Source organism: Symphodus melops, assembly GCF_947650265.1.
Source record: "Symphodus melops genome assembly, chromosome: 16".
In the NCBI taxonomy this organism is placed as follows: domain Eukaryota; kingdom Metazoa; phylum Chordata; class Actinopteri; order Labriformes; family Labridae; genus Symphodus; species Symphodus melops.
This window is the reverse complement of record NC_136706.1, coordinates 17,920,704-17,940,288: the sequence shown is the minus strand read 5'-3', so window position 1 is coordinate 17,940,288 and position 19,585 is coordinate 17,920,704. Positions and strand designations below refer to the sequence as shown.

General features: G+C 40.8%; 2 protein-coding genes across 6 annotated transcripts in view; one reads left to right on the top strand and one right to left on the bottom strand.

Annotated features, from left to right (window-relative positions):
* Positions 1-29: 29 nt before the first annotated feature.
* wdr5 (WD repeat domain 5) lies at positions 30-5,528 on the top strand. Its single transcript, XM_079363682.1, has 14 exons — positions 30-214; positions 953-1,062; positions 1,257-1,365; positions 1,727-1,800; positions 1,899-1,988; positions 2,158-2,247; positions 2,330-2,413; positions 2,500-2,555; positions 3,276-3,322; positions 3,419-3,494; positions 3,703-3,736; positions 3,944-4,018; positions 4,170-4,257; positions 4,420-5,528. Exons 2-14 carry the CDS (start codon positions 985-987, stop codon positions 4,518-4,520), a joined length of 1,002 nt encoding a protein of 333 aa, XP_079219808.1. The 5' UTR covers positions 30-214; positions 953-984; the 3' UTR covers positions 4,521-5,528.
* Positions 5,529-9,882: 4,354 nt separating this feature from the next.
* The window catches only part of rxraa (retinoid X receptor, alpha a), a 100,975-nt gene continuing 91,272 nt past the window's right edge, over positions 9,883-19,585 (bottom strand). For all 5 annotated transcript variants that reach the window (XM_079363667.1, XM_079363670.1, XM_079363669.1 and 2 more), the window contains 5 exons: positions 18,268-18,397; positions 16,110-16,242; positions 13,716-13,807; positions 10,608-10,713; positions 9,883-10,275 (listed from right to left, as the gene is read on the bottom strand). In XM_079363667.1, coding sequence (XP_079219793.1) covers positions 10,128-10,275; positions 10,608-10,713; positions 13,716-13,807; positions 16,110-16,242; positions 18,268-18,397 — 609 coding nt within the window. In that variant the 3' untranslated portion in view covers positions 9,883-10,127. The remainder of the gene's footprint in view (positions 10,276-10,607; positions 10,714-13,715; positions 13,808-16,109; positions 16,243-18,267; positions 18,398-19,585) is intronic.

Below are 19,585 nucleotides of genomic sequence, written 5' to 3'. Positions count from 1 at the left end.
CCCTCAATTCTTTCCGTAGTCTCATTGGCTAAGACGCATGCGCAGAGAAGCACAACGACACCACATTCCCCGCTTCTCCTCACAGCTAAAAAAAACCAGACGCAAGCTTATTGATTTAAACGTTTTCAATGATCGTCTGAGGAACTGCACGGTATTTTTTCGCTACCAATCTAAAAGCAGCAACAAGCTAACCACTTAGCTGCCTTAAATCCTCGTAAGTATCGCTTTTATTAATGGTTTCTCATTGTTTGAATGGAGGGCCCCCTCCTTTACAGTTTGTCAACAGCACCAATGCTACATGATCAGACTGCCATAAGCTCTGCACATAGACCACGAAATAAAACCATGTAGTTGTCTTATTGCGGCGGGCTTTACCTTTTTCACGTTGAATTAAATGTGTCTTTACAGTAGGATAATGTAGTCTCGAGTTTCATTTCTAATTCTCATTAAAGAGCCCTTTGTTTCTCTTCCTCGTTTTCATATGGAATGTATTTAAACTGAAGTAAATGATATTTAGGTAGATCTACTGCTCTTATCTACGTGTGATGTATGATGTCTTGTGTAATTTAGTTCATCTAAACACGACAAATAATCGTCTGCAAGCTAAATGCTAAGTAAGCTATGCAGGCTACATGATAGGTTAAAGGAGAAACACGCTGCAGAGGGACTTTAATACAAAGAGATCTTCATTCGAAGAGACATAGCTTTAAATCCACTGTAATATGCACACACACACACCTTTGGTCTACACATTGTTTGTATAGTATAAAGTGTTGTTTTATTACACTGAGTTATGATCGTCTCCTTTATAATCTGACTGTGTTCGCTCCTGCTTGTTTTAGTCTTTTTTTTAAAAAAACAATCCTGAGATATGCAGTACGTTAGACGTGAATGTAAAGTGAGAAATTGCTATCATTTTTTAAAATCCTCTTGTGTGTTTCACCTCTGTCAGGAGTTGACTCATTAGATGCTCTTGGCGTCACCATGGCAACAGAAGATAAGAAACCAGACACAGACACAAAACCTCCAGTTGTCCCATCAGCATCGGCCAGTCAGAGCAAGGTGTGGATTTCAGCTGTGTGTGTTTCTGTGTTATTCCAGCTGCAGTGATTCATCTGTTGGATTGGAGCTCTCTGGACATTTCTTCTTTGATGTCATTTTATTGAATTAAATGTGTTCTCATTTCCTCAGACTTCAGTCGGGAGAGAGAGTTTTTTAAATGCTGTGTGTGTTTTTAATTTCCATTACATTTCCAGTCTGCACCAGCCAAACCAAACTACACCCTGAAGTTCACGTTAGCAGGCCACACGAAGGCGGTCTCCTCCGTCAAGTTCAGCCCGAGTGGAGAATGGCTCGCCAGCTCATGTAAGAGTTTATTTCATTCCTTATATTTTCACTGTTTCATTCCTCTGCAGCTTATAAACTGTACAATAAGGACTGCAAAGAACAATTTATTTGTCTAATTTATTGCTTCTCCTTTAGTTTCTCTACTGCTATTTTTTTTGTCACAAAAAAGGAAGACGTATATATATTTTATTTTATATTTTTTAAACTGGACACAGATAATATTTAGCATTTTTCTTGAGAAGAAACCTGAATTCATTCATACTTCATCCCTTCCACAAAAAGTCAAATGTATTGAATTGACCAATGAAAAGTCCTCACTGACTCCCTGCTGATTTAAAATAAACCTCCGCTCATGGAAGTCTATCTGTGATGTTTCCAGCCGCTGATAAACTCATCAAGATCTGGGGAGCGTTCGATGGAAAGTTTGAGAAAACCATCTCTGGACACAAACTCGTGAGTTCTCCACATCCTCTCATCCTCGCTGCTGCAGTCGTTCTGCCCCTTTGGGTGTGTTTTTTAAAGAATGCCGCTCCTTTGTTTTGACTCTGCAGGGTATATCTGACGTGGCCTGGTCCTCAGACTCTAACCTCCTGGTGTCTGCGTCTGATGACAAAACCCTGAAGATCTGGGACGTCAGCTCGGTAAGAGAGAAGACGCACGGCCGTCGTGTTTGTGAAACTAAAAAAAAAACACAAAACGACATGATGTACATTACATCCATGCACACTCTTTAACCTATCTGTATTTTAGTCACTGTTTGAATGCGAGGTTGAGTCAAACGTGATCAGCTTGTTTTTTTCTTCACTTCAGGGGAAATGCTTAAAAACTCTGAAAGGCCACAGCAACTACGTATTCTGCTGCAACTTCAACCCCCAGTCCAATCTCATCGTGTCAGGATCGGTGAGTGAAACGCACGAGGCGGGAAACGGACAGAAGTCTCTGTGCAGAAAGAGAAACTTTTTTGTTGTTCTTCTGCTTCCAGTTTGACGAGAGCGTACGGATTTGGGACGTGAAGACCGGGAAATGTTTGAAGACACTGCCGGCTCATTCGGACCCGGTTTCAGCCGTGAGTCGTGTTTGAACCGTCTTCTTCTAAATGTGAGATTCAGTACGTTTGAATCGTCGTGTAAACGATCTGTCTCGGCTTTTCAGGTTCATTTCAACAGAGACGGCTCCCTGATTGTGTCCAGTAGCTACGACGGCCTTTGGTGAGACGCGCTTCAGTTTTCATGTTATCTTTTTAACAAAACGAGCTTGTCTGGGTGCCTTTGGTCCACCAAGCATATTTTTTTTTCCCGAGCAGAAAAGCGCTGGTTGTGCACTCGGGAGCGTTTTGCACGAAGCGCTTGTGCGCTGAAAAGAAAAGCGCTGCACCTCCGTCCTGTCTCTATGGCAACAGCCACAAAACATCCTTTATTCGAGATGCATTTCAGTCCAGCCGACACAGAGCAAAGAGAGCGTGGTTACAAGACGTCAACGTGTCTGTCTGAAAGGCTGAACGGTTTTTAACAAAGTTCTCGGAGCGGCCGCACAAAAAAACCAAAAAAAAAAAAAAAAAAAAGGCGGAGCACGCTGGGTGCTGCAAACACTCTCCTCATTGGAAGAAAAAAAATGCTCAGAAAATAATGCGAGGTGTGCACAGGGCATTATAGTATGTATTTGTTTGGTAGCCAATCAGAGGGAAGTTTGTCTTTCACAGAGGGATAAATGATGTTGCCTGGCAGTGAACAGAACATTTAAACACAGTTTAGTTGACATTTTCAGACTCTTTCTTCAAGGAATTGGAAGTTAGAGTTGATAATACTGAAAGCATCTCGCTGATGTGAGTGGTGATTATCTTTTACTGTGTAGTCCTGTCTGTTGTCTCTGTCTGAAACGTGTTTATTCATCCCTCATTTATTATTATTATTTTTTTTTTACGTTCTCAGCCGAATCTGGGACACCGCATCGGGGCAGTGTTTAAAGACACTCATAGGTAAGATATGGCAGGACGTGTACTAGTTTCCACTTTATCAAATCTGTATTGGGGGGGACGTTGTCTCACGCTCCGGTTCTTGTGTCCGTGTTACAGATGATGACAACCCTCCCGTGTCGTTTGTGAAGTTTTCCCCCAACGGGAAATACATCCTGGCGGCTACATTGGACAAGTGAGTGTGAAAGGGAAAAAAAAAGCCCCTTTCAAGTACTTTATTTATTCTGCACATCTTCTCCAGCAGGGGGCAGTATAACACTATCACTACTTTCATTAATCGGGGGGAGCACACGAACCACTCTGCTGCCAGCAGCCATTGAAAAAGAGTGAAAGCATGGTTAGTTTGAGTGAAAAGCACTGATTTATCTGTGATTACTTTACAGCACGCTAAAGCTGTGGGACTACAGCAAGGGAAAGGTAAGCTCGAATATCAGTTTGAAAAAATACAAAGTTCATCTTGAATGTTGGTGATTGACATTTTTTTTTAATAACTCTGTTTTAAGTGAGATTGAATTATAGCATTTAAAGCCATCTCATCTATTTACATACATTGTCAAATCAGTGTGCTACTCTGAGTTGTACTTGTGACTTTTTTTTTGGTTTCCTCTTCTTTCTACATTTCAGTGTTTGAAAACGTACACGGGACATAAAAACGAGAAGTACTGCATATTTGCAAATTTCTCCGTCACTGGTGGAAAGGTAAAAACAGTCGTTTGTTCATGTCGGATTTACTGAAATGTTAAACGCAAGGTTTTATTTTTTTTGTTTCTCCGTTCGAGCTTTAAAAACAAAAGTTTCGGTGTCGTGTCATGCTGCTACTCACCAGTGAATTGTTTTGAATGTCTCGCAGTGGATCGTGTCGGGCTCCGAGGACAACATGGTTTATATCTGGAACCTGCAGACAAAGGAGATTGTGCAGAAGCTCCAGGGCCACACAGGTACCGTGTGTTTTGACTATTTTCATTTTTTTTTTGTTTGCTTGAAAGCACAGAGGAAAGGAAACAGAGCACCCTCACCTGTTTAACTTTTAAGAATAAAAGAGTTTAAACGATCAAAGCAGGCAGCTGCCTATTCTGAACACGTGTCCTTCTCTTTTTTAGACGTCGTCATTTCCACCGCCTGCCACCCGACAGAGAACATCATCGCGTCCGCAGCGTTAGAAAATGACAAAACCATCAAGCTATGGAAAAGCGACTGCTAAGCCTTCTCGGATCTTTTGAGCCATTCATATTTCCTCCTTTTTTTTTTTTTGTGTTTTTTTTTTTTTTTTATACACTTTTTTTCTACCTTTTGTTGTAAGAAAAGAGGACTCGTTTTTTAAACCGAGAGCTCCCGCGGGGTACAGAGAGCTTTCCAGGTAATGAAATTCAGCAAAGCAGAACCAAATGAGACCCATCAGCCAAACACAGTATCAAATCACAAAAGCAGACGCTGCGCTGGATGTTGTCCTGTTGTCACATCGGAGATGTTCCCTGTTTGTTCATGAAACGCTCTCTATGTGGATACTCTGGTGCTACAGTATCTGTGACACTGCTTCATACCAGCTCTTCTGTATTTGTACAATAAATGTAATGGTTAAGGGGTCTTTCTTTGAGTTCTTTCTGCCTTTGAATGTGTCTCTTTGATTGTGTAATGCTGTCTTAGTAACTTGAAAGTAGAGCTGTGATTTTTCCCCTGTCAAGAATTAGTTTAAAAAGGGTTAAAAAGAAGTATTCTGTACTCTATAATTTATTTAAGTGGTGTCTTTTCCCCCCCCAAAAGTATCAAATGCCAGATCTCAAGTAAGTGCTTTGTGCCATAATGAGATCTACAGTCAGTGTGAGGGGAAAGGATCTGAAGTGAAGTTAGGACTCACTCTGAACAAAACAAACTGATTCCCCCAAGAATCCAAATGTTAGACATCACCTTCTCTTTTTTTAGGGATGCATACGCCCATGTGTTCAAATGTCTTTTACAGTTTACAACAGTGACCAAATGCAAGCTGTGTTGTAGGATTTGCTTTGTACATATATTGGCATGTTATTTTGATTTTTTGATTATTTTTTTTTTATAGCTGTGTATGTTTTGTTCTCTTCTGTGCCGCAGCTCGTCACAGGAAGCAGGCAGCGTCTCTTCTCTGTAGTTAACCCTGGATGTGTGTGGAGTCTCTGTTTGCGTTATACAGCTATAACTAACCTGCCACTTAATAAAAACACCTTTTTGTACGTTTCATTCTGCTGAGTCGTGAGTGAAAGTGTCGTGTGGTATTCCTGCCTTTTCACGCATCTTCAAACATTACCAAGAGTCCACTGTTATCACTTTGAAGTTTGTTTTTTTTAATAACCGTTTTTTTTCTGTCAATGAAAGATAGAACATCAGAGAACAACCCACAAAGAACAGATGACAAAAAAAAATCCATCTTCTTAAAAACAGACCAAAAAAAAGAAAATCATGAGAGAAGACGTTCCCATCTTGCAGCGACAGGTTGAAAATGGCAAAGTAAAAGCGACACAGTTACCGAGGCGCCAAAGCAAACGACTTCTATCGCTTTAAATTTTCAATCTGAAAATTGTCCCTCGCCTCGGCTAAAGAAGCTTTTCCACAATGTATACAACAGGCCATAGAAGAAAAGGAAAAAAAAAACAGAGTACACAAGCGAGGGATAAAATTACCTTTGTACAAAAATAGATCTTTTTCCAAGTGTTTTTTTTTTCATCTTTTTTTTTCTCACTTGAACATTTAGTTTTTTGTCTATGCAACAAAGAAAGCAGTGATTGTGTCACAAGCTCAGCTTTTTCCTGATTACACTTTTTGAACACAATTGCAAAGCAACAACTAACATTTGAGGCTTTAAAGTCTGAACCTGTTTTGCCTTTTTTTCTCTCTCTTTTTTTTTTTTTTTAATTCTCGAGGTTGTAGAAACTGCTGGAAAGCTGGTTGTTGTTTGTCTGTTTAGACCTGCGTGTCTGCTGGTTGATCAGGACTCTTTTTTTTTTTTTATAAAGTCAGGCTGAAATTCAAAACACCTCAGAAATGTATGAGAGAAAGAACATCGTAAAACTCTGAGTTGAAGAGAACACCTGGTGTGGAACGGTTTGGTCTAAAAGACTCGTCTCCCTCGAGGAACAGCTCTGACAATATATATTTATAAATATATACACATATACATATTAACAAAATAGAGCTTTATGTTATAAAGCATTCATGTAGCTATCCAGTCTATGTTTGTTAAGATCACTCTTAAGGTTCTTACGGTCTGTATTTTTCTGGCAGGGGCGGAGGGAGCTTGTACATAAACGTCCACCTTATGGCTTAAGATACCTGCGCTCATTGATCACAGTGAACTCAGAGGGGGAGACATCAGATTAAGGGCATAGAAGGATGTTTGTCTTAAAGTTGGGACACCGAGTCAGATAATGAACACTAAATTGGTTTCAAATCAGGATTAACATTTGCAAATTCCCTCCAAAAAGAAATCTGAAAAATCTGAGCGGTCTTCAGAAAAATGGTCTGAGTAAAGCTTCTCTTTGCTGTAATGATTGATCCAGGGTATAAATACTGTAAACTGACAGTTAATACTCTCTATCCCTGGATGGATTATTTGAACACAGGCCACCTCCATGTCAAGGATCATTCAAACAAGTCAATAAGTCACACTGAAATTCTTGCCAAACAGACTCGTGAGGTTTTGTCGAAGCCGGAGGAAACGATGATGAGAACGTTGTGAGACACGTGCCACGTTTTCAGCTGATTAAATACTTGAATACTTAAATACTCATCTGATGCAGCACTGCTTCTCTACCACCAGAGGGAGCTCACAGCTCTTAAAAAGCCTCAACATCCACTAACACTAACAACATGTTCTTGCCGTCCTGCGTGAGGTGGACACTGTGACGTTTCAGACAAAGCGAGGTCGACTTTTCATCAAGGAAAGGTATCACAGAGGTGTCTGAAAGTTTCTGTGAGAGATTCATTCAAAAATGTTCAAGGTTTTTATTATTCTTTATATTTGCATTTTTTTTCCAATTCTATGTTATATTTGTATTTCCCTTGTTAACTGTTTTTGCACTAATACACCGAGACAAATTCCTTGTACTGTAAATGTACTTGGCGATAAAACCTGATTCTGATTCTGCTCGATGTTAGGACTGGAGTCAACCGCTCTATGGAGTCCTGATGGTGCCACGAAAACAATCTGACTTTTTGTTTGAGACAATAATTGTCAAAGATGAATGCAAAGAATGCAAAACTAAAAAAATTTGAAAGTTTTTCACTTTTATTGAAGCTTTTTTTTTTTTTTTCAATAACAAGACAAATCTAACGAAACAAATCTCAAAACCCTATTTAAAATCGGTGTTCTATTCAGAGTTACAGATCGATCATTAATTTATAGGTGAAATAAGACATAGTTTTATTTGTAATATATTTCTACATCTTTTAATATGGGAACTTGAGCGCATATTTCAAATGTAATCAGATACAGATTTTTTTGAATCTTTGAATTTTTTTCCATTTAATATAAATGTTTACTTTTGTACAATAAATAAAAGGTTATTCAAGTGGCACTCTCAGGACTCCATACATGAATGAAAGGTAGCTTTAAACATAATGTTCACTTTCTGATATCAGGTGATTTGTTTTTTTGTGGCTTTTTCTCACATCGTACTCAGCAACAGTTCATTCGGCTCTCAATTTAAAGTCTGCTGCTCTCCTCTGTTTGTTAAACATTTACCAGAGGGGATGTTGTCAGCTGATTGTTTACTGTGTTTCAGTCCAGATTGAATTACCCCGCGCAGAATGACTATCGTAGATCTGAAAAGTGGAAAAATAACCTTTAGAAGATATTTACTCCCATCCAGAAAAAAACAAAACAAAACAAAAAAAAACATGACACCAAACCCACACCTCCAAGACTTGTGTTTTTAAAAGGTATCAAACCTGTTCGAGCCAGACTTTCATGCACCCGCTCTGTAGACAATCTTTGGAAATGCACTCTATGCATAGTTTTGCAGCAGCTGCAGCATTTAAAGAAAACGGGAAAGGAGAAAAAAAAAAAAAAAAAAAGAAAGCAGAAAATAAGCACAACGCATATTTATACACAACATGGAGATATCTTACATTTTAGGTCGATGTGAATGACACTTGGTTGTCCAGAGAAGTGCAGAGAGAGCGAGTGCATGTGCCTCTGAGGAGGATAACTGTTTAGGCATTCCTGATTGGGCCAAATTCCAACTCAGAGGTCGATTACATCAACATCAGCTCTCCGATTAGAAACCTGACTCCACTGTCATGAGGTTAAGTGCCAAGTAACGAACAAATAAACAAATAATGGCTCTGCTGCAACAACAAGCACTCTCCGGCATACTGAAAATGGTTAGATGAGTGTCAGAGACTTGAACGTCAGAGGGATGGAGACAGAGGTAATAGTGCATCGCTGTTAAAATGAGAAACTGATAACGTCAATACTGTGTATGGTTGTAACTCTCTGTACAGGTAGATATGAGGTGATTTGAAAAGCTTACATCTGCTGCGTTAAGCAGAGGGATTTCTGAGTGTGGAGGTGTAAATGGTGTGCTGAAATTCACATGAAATGAGAAGTGGAGATGTTTGAGAGAGGGACAAAATGGGTCTCAGGCGACCGGCGAAACCACAACACATCCTCACAAGACGAGACCGCGTGCTCACTTTACAGCCGTCCTAGATTGTTGTGATCGCTTGTGAGGTTTTCGGCATAGCCAGTTTGTTTTAAAACGGTATAGAAGAAGTTGTTCCCGCTCCTGCTACTAGCCTTTCAGAGCATCATGTAGCATGAGGCTAAAGTATGGCTAATTTACAACAGCCTGTGTGCAGACGTGCTGCAGCGATTGTACATAACAAGCTCTCCAAACTCTTGTTCAATCAGTTCACGTTAACTGACGGGCTGATTAGTGAAGGAATATGTCATCCTCACGGACGTTGCACAGTGCTAATAGGGTAAGACATGGTTGTATCTGTTGGAATTGGGCAGACCTGAGGTTTTTGCAGCACTTGCAGTTTCTGTTAACCCACCTCTGAATTCTGCTCCACAAAAGCTCACGCTTAAAAAAAAACAAACAAAAAAAAACGGCTAGTGCAAGACCTGACATGTTCAGTCGAGTCACGCAGGAACGGACGAGTTCCTTTCTTGAGTAGACGTGCTGTCCCCCCCACTGTCCCTCCCCCAAAAAGAAGTCCAGTCCTGAAGAAGAAGAGAGAGAGAGAGGGCTGAGGTCCAAGTCTACACAGCCTGAGGCTCTCCCAGTCCACGATTGTCCCGATCACAACGCTGAGTGTCCAAAAAAATGACATCACGGCTGTTTGTTTGTTGTTTTTTTTTCTCTCTCAATATACCTGCAAGCAAAACTGTGGGTGTTCAACCTGATCATCTCAGCTTTTAGTTGACAAGGAGTACGTTAAAAACAAGGATGAAAACGATGGCTCAATACGTTTTTTGTCCTCTGTCCGACCTTATTTCAGTCCACTGCTGTCACTCGTGTTGCGGTGAGTTTTTCATATATATATTTCTTATTTATATATTTTTACAAGGTATAAAACAGACCCAAAGACATGATGAATTCATTGTTTTGCAACACATCAAAGGGAGCCGAGGAGAAAAGGGAACAAGGGAGGATGGGAGACAGGGAGCGGTTCTCCATTCCAAGTCACCACGTGATCTGTCCCTTGTTGGAGACAGGATTTTTTTTCGTTGTTGTTGTTGTTGTTAAAAAGGACCCTGCTCCAGATCCAGGGCTGGCGGGAGACATGGTGGAGGAGGGATACAGAGGGTGGAGAGCTCAGCCGCACTCTGCTATTATGTCATTTGATGCGGGGCTTCGAGCATCTCCATGAGGAACGTGTCGATGGGCGTGTCGCCGATGAGCTTGAAGAAGAACAAGTGCTCCAGACACTTGAGGCCGATGGAGCGCAGCGCTGGTAACCGCAGCAACAGCTTGGCGAACCTGTCACATCACAAGAAAAAAGTTTGATTCACCCGTTAGGTGGGGATGAGAGGATAATCTTTAAAGATTTACAATAGAACCAAAGCTACTGCAGCAGTAAAAAAGTTTGCTCATGTTACGATTGTGGGTCGTACAGAAATGTTTACCTCATGAAAGGTCGTGCAGAAGGAGATTAGTGATGATAAAATCTCATTTCAAAGAGCACGAGTTGCACTTTTAGAAAAATGCGAGCTCATGAATCACACTATTTTTGCTTTTTCTCTGTCTGTGGAGTTAAACTCAGCTCGGAGTCTGGGGATCTTGCACACTCATTCCTGTGTTTGTGTTCATACCTGCCAGGCTGCTCGGGGTATTTCTGTTTGCAGTAGGCCTCTAAAGACGCGTACACTTTCTCTCTCAGAGCTTCTACCTCGCCTGGGTTGGACAGACCTTTAGAGTCTGTTGAAACATCAAAAAATAATGGTTAGAAAACAAACAATTACAAGCAACAAGGAGAGGGATCCTGAACATGCATTGTAAACATTCTGAAGATTTCTTTTTTTTTTTTTTTGTATTCTCCAATATTTAAATCAGTTAATCGGAATGATGTCACTTTAAGCTGGTGAAAACTCAACTGTGTACATAAAGTAGTTACCCTCGAGGAAATCTATTCGCTCATGCACAACTTGCAACATTCGTTCATAAAGAACACAAAGTGTGTTGTTGTGATCAAACTTGAACTGGTCTCGCATGTACCGGACGATAAGAGCAAAAACGTGGTTGGAAGGGGTCTCCAGGGTCATGTCCTCAGGGGCCCACTTGCAGTAATGCATGACGGGGGAGATGAGCCGGACTGAGTTGAATACTGAGTTTTAACCCCACAGACTCAGTGAGGACATGTGTCACCTCATTCTGGGTTATTCCAATTAGGCCTGTCATGTCGAAGCTGTGCTAAATTAGGCTTCACTGGAGAGACGCCTCTCTCATAAACAACACAAACGGCGCATTGATTTCGATTTCTGACGGACGAGAGCATTGCACAGTTGATCAACAATGAATGAACATTTGTTGTTAATGGCTGGACTTGATCGCACAGTGTGGGAAAGGGAGGGCTGAGGGCCCTTTTTGAGGCTCGCCACCCTGTCCTCCAAAGCCCCCAGCTTTTGCTTTCTCAGTCAGAACAGTCTAGTCTCGCACCCCTAATTAATAAGGAACCAAGCCGAGGAAGCAAAACCGGGGCCACTAGGCTTGGATGGGACCGGAACAAAATATGCAACACAGAGGATTACTGTGTCTCTGATGAACAGAATAACAGTGGCACCAGAGGGACGGAGGGAGGCTGCCGCCCAGAGTCATTAAAATCTTGGGTCACATTAGTGGTCTGGTTTAGAATACTTGTGTGCATACTTTGCATACACAACTGCACACTTACAGAAGGAGTGGCACTATATTATGGTATTATACAGATCTCAAGAAATGCATTAAGTCCTGTAACAGTATTTACCCGTTTGCCTGTAGCCTGTCTGACATGAGCTTAATTTATTTTTTTATTAACTGTACTAATATAGATTCTTAATTTGTCAAAAAAAAAAAGTGGATACACTCAGTACTGATTTGAAAACACAAAGATTCTCAAAAGGAGGCTTTTTTGTTGTTGTTGTTTTGTTGTTTGTGTGCATGCCCCATGTGCAGAGGCTGTGGTCCTGCACATGAGCTCACTCCCTTCTCTCTCTCTCTCTCTCTCTCTCTCTCTCTCTCTCTCTGATCTTATGACTATATCCTCTGTCCCATCTCTAAATAAAGGCAAACAAATCCCCAATATAAAAACCTGACAAAAAGGATGCTTTTTCCGAAGAATAGAAATCATCATCATACGTCGTTACAGGAGCTGCCAGTCCTGACAGACTGTTAGTTATCCTGTGATATGACTGCATCCCATTTGGGAGATCATTGTAATAAACAGATGTTTAAGGACGAGCCGGCTGACATCCTGTTCATGCTCAGTGTACATTCATCAAGTATTTATAGGTGATGTTATCATGCGATACATGTACAAAGAATGAAAACAGAAACTTCCTCTGACGACGATTCAGTGTTAATTTTGGGAAATTTGAAAGGAGGTCAATAAAACAGCAGCGTTCAGTACAGCAGGGGTCTGCGGCTGGTCGGTTATGCAGGCTGCAGTCAAATGAGAGCCGCTGGCGTTCTTTGATCCAGAAAGACCTGGATGTACTGTGTTCGCGGGTATCGGATCACACCTGCATTAGGTAACTCCTCTTTCTCTTTCAGACCTGCTGAGTCTCCATCTGTCTACTCCTGTCCCTCAAGTATCCAACACGTCATAGTCGCTGTACAAATTGCTAACTCTTTGGGTTTGGTTGTATGTGCTGTCTCTGTATTTGTTGACACGAGGACACGTGTGGTGGGCCAAAGTGTTGCCTAAATTAATTAGGTTATTGACAGTAAGTGTAGCGCTGAAAAAAAATATCCGAACATAGCATACATTTACAGTATATCGTCATTGATTTCTAAAAATGGGGCCAAATGGTGGGGTCTATCAGAGGCACGCAGACATGGAACAGGCTACCAGCCCATGTCACTGAAACAATGGTTGAAAACTAACCAGACATGCACGCACACGTAGATTATCTGCTCCTTCCCTCGGATCTTAAAGTCTTATATGTAACTTGTATGGTCTACTTGTAATGTGTGATGTCTTGTGAATTATGTACTCTTTTGTATCTGTCTTGTTGAATGTTCGCTACACCTGTCTTAGGACTACGGATGAAAATTAGCTATTGTGCTAACTCCGGCATTTTTACATTGCTGCTTTATGCTGACATGTTGATGAATATGCATTGTCCTAATTCAAATAAATAAATAAGTAAAATGACAAACGTGGTTAACGACTCATGTCACTCTCTCCAGGCATGTATAGCCTAGAGACTCCATGCATGACACTCAGTACCTCATACAACCCCTCTCAACAGCACCCAACTATCTCTTTAAGCTTCTAATCACTTCTCGGTCATTTTCTATTTGATCAGTATGAAGGTCAGTTCATGTTTTCTCCTCATCTATAGCAGCCTATTTTGAAAGCTTCACTGCTCTGTTCCACGCTGGTTTGTCAGCATCGCGCTCTGAGATAAGAATCATTCATTGGAAATATGTCAGCAGTGTTGTGGATGCTTAACATGCAGCTTAGTGGCCCTTTTAGCTACAGCTGGATTAGTATGGCATCTAAAACGTGTACGCCCTTCCCCTGATGACCTCGACTTTGTTGTCAGCTGATCCTTTTGGTTTCATGTCAAATTGGAACTTGAAAAGTTAGCAGGTTAGTTGCTTTCATAAAAGCAACAATGCCAACGTTTGACAATACCAAGTCCAATCAGCCTTGAGAGTCACAGACTCTTCTCAGCTGCAAGCAGCAAATAAAAGTTGAATAGAAAAGGGAGAGTTACCTGGGTTGAAAAGAACTATCGCTCGAAGGCACCCCAGCTCCGTCTTATCCATCTGCATGTCCCTCATCTTTGACACGAGTTCTGTGAGCACTCTGCACAAGAGAGACAAAAGAAACAAAGAGAAAACAAAGTCACGTCTGGCTCATCTTTTGAAAATAAGGCAAAGTTAAAAGAATAATCTGTTGTGGTTTGTAGACTTCTTTTTTTTTTGCATTTGATCTGAATTCAGGAGAGAGAAAACAAAAGTTAAGATCACAGGAAACACTTGAGTCTAATTGGTGCATTTTTAAAGATACACTCAGCTTACTAAAAGTTATCCAGACTGGGGCTTTAAAAATGTGTTTTTAACGGCGAGCCTGCTCAAAAAAACAAATACACACAACTAGTCTCTCAGTCCACAAAGGCACCGTAATATCAGTGGAAAAGTTTACAACCCTACAGAGTATATTTAGTACCTGTTTTTTTCATAAGAGGAAAGCCACAGATTAAACACACGCTGTAATCGAACACCAGCACTCCCACTGTCTGTGTGTGACATCACTGGTGGGAGTGTTGGCGTGTGGAGTCACTCGAACTCCTCACCCCTCTTTGACTCGGTCACACCCTCTACTCGGCGCTGTGTTTCCCCCTCTCACACGTGTTGTTTTTTTTTTGTTTTTTTTCTTGCCTCGCATAGTAAAGTCAATTGTGGCTCTTCGCTCATTTTAATTCAATTTGCTCCAAGGAGGAACAACAGGGCTATAAAAGAAAGAGAGAGGAAAAAAAGGAGAAGAAAAAGACTCAAGTGTTTCACTTAATCTGTCTTTATTCGTACAGTGAAGAGAGAGAGAGAGAGAGAGAGAGAGAGAGAGCGAGCGAGCGAGAGAGATCATTATCAGATCTGTGTGTCTTGATGTGTACCAATTTATGCCAGAGATGGAACATATCCTGTGGCTATGAAGGCTGGTGTTTGAGAAGAAAGGCTATCGATCAGTGGGGAAAATAAATACAACAGAAGAGAAGAAGAAAAGATGGCAGAAAGAGTTTGATGGTTGCAAACTGTTTCATTGTAAACTTTTTTTTTTGCCTTAATTGTAGACAAACGCATCTCATTGAAACCTTTGTTTTTTTCTTTCTTTTGTAGCTCTTTAAACTGTCTCCCTCACCTCAGCTCAAGGTGCGATGCAGCAGAACAGACACTGCAGACCGTCTGTCTGTCAGTCTGTCAGACACCTGGAATGTCAATAACAGTCACCAGGGTGTCTACTCCACACACACTCCACTTCACTGGAGTCACTTGTCTATGGATTTTTTGTCTGTTTTTTTCTTCTTCTTTTTTTTTTTTTTTTACATTTTCTGAGCTGAGCTGTTCAGTGTTTCTGTGTTTTCTCTGATGCATACAGGTGTACATATTTAATACACTGCAGTCAATCAATAGCTCCTGTTCTGATTTGCCTTTTGGAAAAGTGCACTCTTTCATTGTAGGTGTTATATTTCACAGATAGTAACCTAAATGTCATAGGCCATCAATCATGAATTGACTATGTAAAAAAAAAATCTACACATTAATAGGGGCGGTGAGATTTTCAAATAAAGCTTTTGTAATCGTTAAAACAATATCCTAATACTTTTAAGATAATTGAATAGTAATTCATAACTGTTAAAAGGATGTTGTATTGTCAAAAATAAACCATGTTACAACCTATCAAACCAAAATTAGGAGAAGTGTTACTGGTTAAAAAAGTGAATAACATGTGACTGTTACCACTCTGTAACCAGTCGTCATTGAAAAAGTCTGCCAGTTAACATACTTAATAAAAAATGTTGTGCAAAATATTATGCAAAACACACCTCACCATCTCTAACACAAGCATGCATCCTGAGTCTGTCTACACCCCCCCCCCATAACGTGAAAAGTCCATCCTCTTCATCTTGTGCCTGCTCCACTTCTCAGAAAATGTGTGCACAAACAGGCGTATGGAGGTTTTCCTGTAGTGACATCACAAAGGGCAGTAACCCCTCGCCCAGGTGGGTGACACTCGCACAGCCAGGTTTTTGCTCTGGCCTCTGAGTCTGCGATTCTCACCGTAAACAAAAAGGGCATGGTGCAAGAAAGCTCGAGCCACCGAAGCCCTTCAAGAGAGGGGCGTGGTCAGACACAGCTTATTTGCATTTAAAGCTGCAGACACAGAAACAGCCCGTTCTGACCAGGGCTGAAACGGGTTTATAGAGTTTGCACAGTCGAGACATTGATGCTGATTAAGCGTATTAATGTCCAATTTAACATGTATACATTAAATACAAGTTTAAATTAGCTGAAAACGTATTTATTTTATTAAAGAAATAGAAGGGTTAACTTCTATTTGTTTAGCGGTTTAAAGTAATCTGTATATTTAGTGATATTGTAATAAGTACCTGTCAAAGATGGCTCCAACTCCGGCACTATGGGCGCTGTTACGGTGTACGTGCAGCCCGGTCGCCAAAAGAATCCCGTCTTTAATCGCTATTGAACGGTGGGAGAATGATGCAATGAGGAGTTCATTCCAACCTGCAGCAGAGACGGGGGAGAGAGACATCGAGGAAAAGTATGAGGGAGGGGGGAGAAAAAAAAAAAAAAAAAAAAGAAGCAAATCCCAGTACAAAAGTTCACAGCATTCAAGAAAAATGAAACTGACAACAAAGAGGGAATTCCAATGAATCAATTAAGCTGGGCGGTGAAAGCGTGCAACTTTCTCCCGCACAGGCATCAGGTTATTACTAAGACATTTGAATCATGCTTTCTGAAGAGACAAGCGTGTAAAAGGGATGAACTGCGCCTGCCATCACAATAAAGACAACAGGCTTGATGTGCCAAAGCAGGGGCTTGACACCGGGCACACTGAAGACACAAGACGCAGCCTTTTGAGTGACAGGGCTCCTTTAACTGTTCTGCCTGGCAACACTCGCCTCTTCTCCCCGGAGTTGAGTTGGGTATGAGAGGAGCCGGCATGCTTTTATCTGTGATACAGCAGAACTAAAGCGGTTATTTATAGAAAACCTGAGAGCCGAGAAAAGACGAGCTCTCCGGAATAATGTCTCTCTCTCTGCTCTGCTGACGTCTCTCCATCATTGTGTGTGCAACGGATAAGAAGTGATGGAAGGGTTTTTTTTTTTTCAGGCTTTGGGATGGGTGTGTAATAGCTTTCTTTCCCCCTTAAGGTGGATTTTGAATATAATGGTGTGATTTGGAGCGACAAGCAGGCAACAAGGGCAAAGTGTTGGGAAAACCCAACAGGACCCTCTTGCATGTGATGTTAGTGGATGTAAGAGAAGTGACAGATGATTCAATCTGTTTTTCGTTCCAGCTTCTGTGATCCAGAGCGGTTAGCTTTCTTTTCCACATACAGCAGATACACACACTCTGTTCAAGCTGTTCTGACCTTGGTTAGGCTGACATTTCTTTTTCTCAGTCAGTTATTTATACAGATGAGTCTAGTGCGAGCCGTTCCTTCCACAGCTCAAACATTTCACTGTGTTTGTCTGACTGTACAGTAGCAACAATATTTATTAACTGCCATTAAACATCTGCTCGTTCAAATCAAGAAAAAGGGAGAGAGTTCAAGGGTTAGTAGGCTTAATAAGTTATGATTCTAGAAATAAGCAGACGAGCAAGGTGGACACGAGATGTTGAGGTCTAAATCTTATTTTACCTTTGAAAATCTGGACAGGATTTTCAAACTCTGCCATTATAAAAAGTAGTAGATACATATTTTTATCCAACAGCCGTTAAGAGTTAACTGCACACTCTTATGAGTCATTTTCACAATGTTGTACAGCTCAGCTTGACCGGAATTTGGGGCGAAAGTTCATTTCTTAATTTGTTTTCTACTGTAGGTAGTAGCACTTTATCGCAGACAGGGCTTGTTGATCATCATAGCAACACCACATGAAAAAAAGGCATCCAATATGAAGACAACTGTAGCTATTTTTAACGGCTCGCGTCAAGTAAGAGACTACTCTTGTGTGGTTTCCCTTTGTCTGGCCAGTGTGTGGTGGGTTTTTGACACCACTTTTGTAGCATTGTCTCAGCTGCATAGAAACCAAAAGAAGTTCCAGATGCTATCAACAACCAAAAATGAACAGTTTCCAGAAAGGAAAGCTGAGCTGTGCTGTGCTGTACCAGGCACTAAAACGGGGCTTTACATTACACCTTCAGCAGCTCAGCCAAACTTCACTTATCAGTGTTCTAATCAGCCAGGAACAGAAAACATATGTGTGGGCGTACAGGACCTGTGAAAAAGGGCCCGGTACTAGAAAAATCAAAGATCAAACTAATCTAGCGACATTTGTTCAGATAACAAAGGCTTGATTCAAGTACCCACAAAGCTTTTACCTGTGTTATTCCGTGCATGTATTTATGCAGAATTGGACGTCAACTACAGGCTGCCAGTTACGTCTGTTCTCTTCCCAGTTTCCTTTATTTTAATTGATTGTATTCATGTTTGGATAGGTCCTGATTAAATTTCTTCACCATTTTAAATTGCCTTTTTTTTGTTGGTTGTTTCGTGTGTTCATCTTTTACAATATTTTCTACCTGCTCGTAGAAGGATGACCTGGTCGTCCAGTGGCAGCTCAGAGAAATGGGGGATCCTCTTGGCCCACTCCACAAGGGTAAAGAGCTGTTTGTCGGCCGCCTGACAGATATTAGTCACCGGGTCGTTGGGCTGAGGAAAAATGTAAAACAAACATCAATGAATCAGAACGTTGGAAACTAAAGTGATGCTTGAAAAGGTGTCATATTTTGTGTTTTTTTATTTGATCTGTTAAAGTCTTTTGGATGAGAGCCTGGAGCCACCTATCACCACAACACATTCACACTTAGTTGAGTGCTGGGCTGTGAGTAATATCCTCAAAAGAGGAGCAAGAAGGAAGACAAAACAAACAAGTGATTCTGTTCCAACTTGTGGAGGAAATACCTGTAGAGAGCTGCTGGTGAAAAAAAAAACAACTTTCACTACACAGACTCTTTTCTTATGGGACCTTTTAGTGGACACACAAATCACTCTGAGACAGCGAGTGGAGCTCAAGAGGCCCCTCCTGACACTCAACAAACTCTTCACTACATAACAAGTGCTTAGGCGCTAAAACGGGACTTTCTAAGCAGACAGGGCAGGGCTTTGTAGAAGTCAGCATACCGTTTATACAAGTAATATTTTACTTTAGCAATGACACAAAAGACTTTCTTCATTTTAGTACCATCAAATACTACTAACGGCAGATTGAATGTACTTTTCTTATATTACATTTGTCATCTCTGATAAAGACGTCTAAGAAGGAAGAATGCATTTCATTTAATGATTAAAAAAACAAGCAGTTCATAGTACTGGTTGGTGATAACATTTTGGAACACACTGCACTTTACCATTTAATGCCCAAAGAAGAAACAGGCTGAAGTATCTCTTTAAGGTTGAGGTGACCAAGGAGGTCTTTTTTTCTGTTTCCTTTCCATACATTAACTTAAGTCCAATAAAAAAGGGATGAGCATAACAAGCTGGATAAATGGCCAAAGGCTGAGTTCTGAGAAATGGACATTTCTGTTATTTTGATGTCACTGATGTAAGACAGTAAAGTGCTTCTCTGGGCTTTTGTTCCAGAGAGCAATCTTATTCGTGATTAACTCCGGACATACACTGTAGCTGGAAAAGCATGTTTAATCCATTAAAGCGAAAGATGTCTCTGATTGTTCAACAATGTACCTCTTCATACTCGATTACAAGTTGATGCCACTTAGCTTGCCTGAGCTATAAAATACAAACAATTATTGAGGCTGTGGGGAAAAAAAATCCAACCACAGAGATTTAAATTGTTGAAAATATCTATTCAGTAAGTGTTTCACAAATAAAGCCTTTATT